The 3,625-nt window shown below is 66.7% G+C and overlaps 1 protein-coding gene across 3 annotated transcripts in view; it reads left to right on the top strand.

The window, feature by feature from the left end:
• PCGF1 (polycomb group ring finger 1) overlaps positions 1–830 on the top strand; it is a 3,408-nt gene extending 2,578 nt beyond the window's left edge. For all 3 annotated transcript variants that reach the window (XM_027905312.1, XM_027905313.1, XM_027905314.1), the window contains exons 8-9: positions 125–205; positions 682–830. In XM_027905312.1, coding sequence (XP_027761113.1) covers positions 125–205; positions 682–729 — 129 coding nt within the window. In that variant the 3' untranslated portion in view covers positions 730–830. The remainder of the gene's footprint in view (positions 1–124; positions 206–681) is intronic.
• The last annotated feature ends 2,795 nt before the right edge of the window (positions 831–3,625 follow it).

Below are 3,625 nucleotides of genomic sequence, written 5' to 3' on the forward strand. Positions count from 1 at the left end.
GGGTCCTGTGCCACCGGCTGGGGCTGCCCCTGCAGCACGTGAGTGGGGGTCTGCAGGGGTCACACTCAGGGGGTGGTTCTGGCCCCAGGGGGATCCCAGCCCCCTGACACAGCCCCCTGTGCAGGTGCAGATCCTGTTTGACAACGAGCCCCTCCCCGACCACATGACGATGAAGCAGCTCTGGCTCTCGCGCTGGTTCGGCAAGGTGGGCCTTGGGGGGACAGGAGCCCCCAGCTGGGGGCAGGGCTGGGGGACTCTCCTTGGGGGAACTCAGGGCAGTGGTGGACGAGGGGATGGAGGATGATTGATGTCAGTGGCCACAGTGGTGACCCAGGGAGCCCTTGGCCCCTGCACGTGTCAGGAGATGGGGGGTGCCTGAAGGGCTTGGCCAAGTTCAGGGCACAGCCCCAGGGGGAGGGCCCTGCCCCAGGGAGGGGGTCCTGGGCTGGAGTTTGGAGTCCCAGGCTGGGACTGGGGCGTCACTGCCCCGGGACAAATCTGGGGCTGGGGTTTGGAGTTCTGTGTTGGGATTTGGGGGTCACTGCCCCAGGGGGATCCTGGACTGAGGTTTGGGATCCCTACCCTGGGGTGGGAGGTCCTCAGCTGGGATTTGGTGTCCTGGGGCTGGGGTTGGAGGTCCCTGCCCGGGGTCCCCCAGCCCTGACCCCGCCATCCCCACAGCCTGCGCCCCTCCTGCTGCACTACAGCATCAAGGACAAGAGAAGGTAGGGGCAGGGGGTGGGTGCTGCCCCCCCAGTGCAGCCCTGCTCCTGCCCCCCCTAACTTATACAACCCTTCGAGTTTATTTTTGGAATAAAATTGTGGAAAAAAAACCTCCAGGTCCCTGATCTGTCGGGAGGGGCTGGGCTGGGTCTGGGAGGGGAAGCCTTTGGGGGGCCCCTCAGTGCCAGCACCTCCAGGAGCAGGGAGGGCGGCATGGGGCGAGGCAGTGTCCCCCAGGTGGGCTGCAGCTGGGGGGAGGCTGCGGTGTGGGGTGCTGGGAGGTCTGGGGAGGGTGGGCTGGGCGGTGCAGGGGTTTCATTGTGGGCAGTGCAGCTGTGATGGGCACTGGGGGGTTGCAGCCCCCTCCCTCCCCATTCCCCTGCCGTGCAAGGGGAGTCTCACAGCCCCACGCCCCTGAGCAGATCGATCCCTGTCACGGCTGCCTGGTGCATGTCCGGCCCCCCCACCCTATCTAATGAGCTGTAATAAAGTCATTGGCCAGGGTGGTTTGCTACCCCCACACCCCACACGGCTCTAATGAGCCCGGGGCAATATTCTGCCGTGTGGGTTTGCATCCACGGGCACAGCTGCAGGTGTGGGGGTCCCAGGGGTGGGGATGGGACCCATGGTTACGAGGCCCAGTCCTGTGGGAGGCATTGGTATCCCGGTGACCCCAGTGCTCCTGGGAGCGCAGCTCTGGAGCCGCCCTGGCCGCAGCACAGGGCTCGGGGCCGGCTGATGGGCACCCTCGGGGTGGCGGCCCCTGGTCCTGACCCCGGTCCTTCCCCACGGCACGGTGGGGACAGTACCAGGCCGTGCAGGCAGCTGGTGGGGACAGTACCAGGCCGTGCAGGCAGCTCTTGGTGGTCCCTCCCCACTCTCGCGCCCCCGAGCCGGGCATCCCATCCTGGGGCGGGACCCACCGGCCTCAGTGGACGTGGCATGGGGTGCCCCGTGCCTGCCCTAGGGGACACGCCGTGGCCCATCCCTCACTCCTGGCCCCGCGCCGAGGCTGAGCCCGCGCCGGGACCCCCACCCGGGACCCCCGCGCCGCTGCCAGGGATCCGGTTACGGCCCGGCCCGGCCCAGCTGTCGGCCATCGCTCAGCGGGAGGGGCGGCCGGGCACCCCCCCCCCAAAGCTGCTGCAAGGACGTGCCAGACGGGGGTCCCAAATGAGGCTGGAGGGACAGGGGAGCAGAACTGGGGTCCCAGCCAGGGAGGGGGCGTGAGGGTGCAGAACGGAGGTCCCAAATGGGGTTGGAGGAGTGGGGGAGCACAACGGGGGTCTCAGTGGGGGTGGAGGGCTTGGGGTGCACAATGGGTGTCCCAAACAGGACTGGAGGGATGGAGGAGTAGTAGGATGGGGGTCCTAAATGGAGCCGTAGGGATTAGGGTGCAAGACTAGGTTTGCAACTGCAGCTGGAGGAGTAGGGGCGCAGGATGGGGGTCCTAAACAGGGCTAGAGGGATGGGGGTGCTGGTGGCGGTCTGAACCGAGGCTGGCTGGAGGGGAGTGGACGGGTGGGTGGATGCAAGGATGACAAATGGAGGGATGGATGGATGGACAGACGGATGCCGGGAGTGGTGAGGCGGGGGCTGTCCTTGTGTCTGTCAGCAGTGGCTCTGGCAGCCAGTTACAGACGGCAGAGCAGGAAGCCCCCCCGGAGCCCCCCACGCCCCCCCAGCCCTGCACCCCCTCCCTTATCAGTGCCGGGCCTGGAGGAGCCTAATTCAAACCAACTGCAGGGCTGACGTTGGTAAATGAGCCCCCCGCCCACGGCCTGGCCCCAACGCCCACGGGGGCTGCCCTGGAGAGTGGGGGAGATGAGAGTTGGGGGGTCCAGCGGGGCGGGGCAGGTGCTGGGAGGGGGTCCTGCACCCCTGAGCTGCGGTCATGCCAAAGGCCCTTTGATGTGCCCCTGGCCCGTCATGCTCCGAGGGGGCTAATGGCCCCCGGCTCCAGCCCGGCAGAGCGGGAAACCTGAGCCCCCATCGCCCTGTCCTTAACCTGGGGGGGCAGTGGGGGGTCCTCAGCTCTGCCCAGCAGGACCTGAGCATGGCACGGACCCCCATGACTGGGGGACAAGACCCCCAGGAGCTCCTCAGCCATGTGAGACCCCCAGGGCTCCCACGGGAGATGGTGGCACTCCCAGGCTGGAGGGTTCCAGAGTGTGGATAGGGGGATGGTGCCACAGGGATGCTCTGTACATGCCGAGGGGGCTACAGGTGCAGGAGGGACCCCTCAGAGGGACCTCTGAGCCCCCTGGCCCCCACAGCCCTGCAGCTGTTGTGCCCTGGGGCCACTGCAGTGCCAGGGTGGGGGGCAATGGGGACACAGCACAGCCCAGGGAGGACACTGCATCAGCCTTCCCTCCTATGCCAACATCCCCAAGTGCTGCCCCCTCATGCCACACGACCCCCAGCCCTGCCCCTCAATGGCGCTTGTCCCTGGCCCCCTTTTAAAGCCCCCACATAATCCATCTGCCCCATGGGCACTCATTCTGGGAGTTCCACTCATCCCCAGCCCCTACCCTGTCCTGGGGGTGGGCATGGGGACTGGATCCTGGGCTGCTGAACCCCCCAGCTGCACTGTCACCACCTCACTCCAGTGGCACCAGCTCCAAATGGCCCTGACAGAGATAGATGAGCAGTCAGTACCTTCACACCCCATTGCCGGGTGAGGGGCAAAGCCCAGGCTCCTGGGCTGCACTGGGATGGTGGGACGGGCTGGGTGAACACCACAGGGACATGTTACACAATACTGCCCCACACCCCAACCTCCTCCCTCCTACTACCCACTCCAAGGTACCTACTGGGTCTGTGGTGGCACACAGCCTTCCCCTTGGTGCCCACCCCATCCCATCCCACCCCATCCCACCCCATCCCATCCCATCCCATCCCA

Source organism: Empidonax traillii, unplaced genomic scaffold (genome assembly GCF_003031625.1).
Source record: "Empidonax traillii isolate 1590-97213 ecotype Southwest subspecies unplaced genomic scaffold, ASM303162v1 scaffold1139:size213905, whole genome shotgun sequence".
NCBI classification, from domain to species: Eukaryota; Metazoa; Chordata; class Aves; order Passeriformes; family Tyrannidae; genus Empidonax; species Empidonax traillii.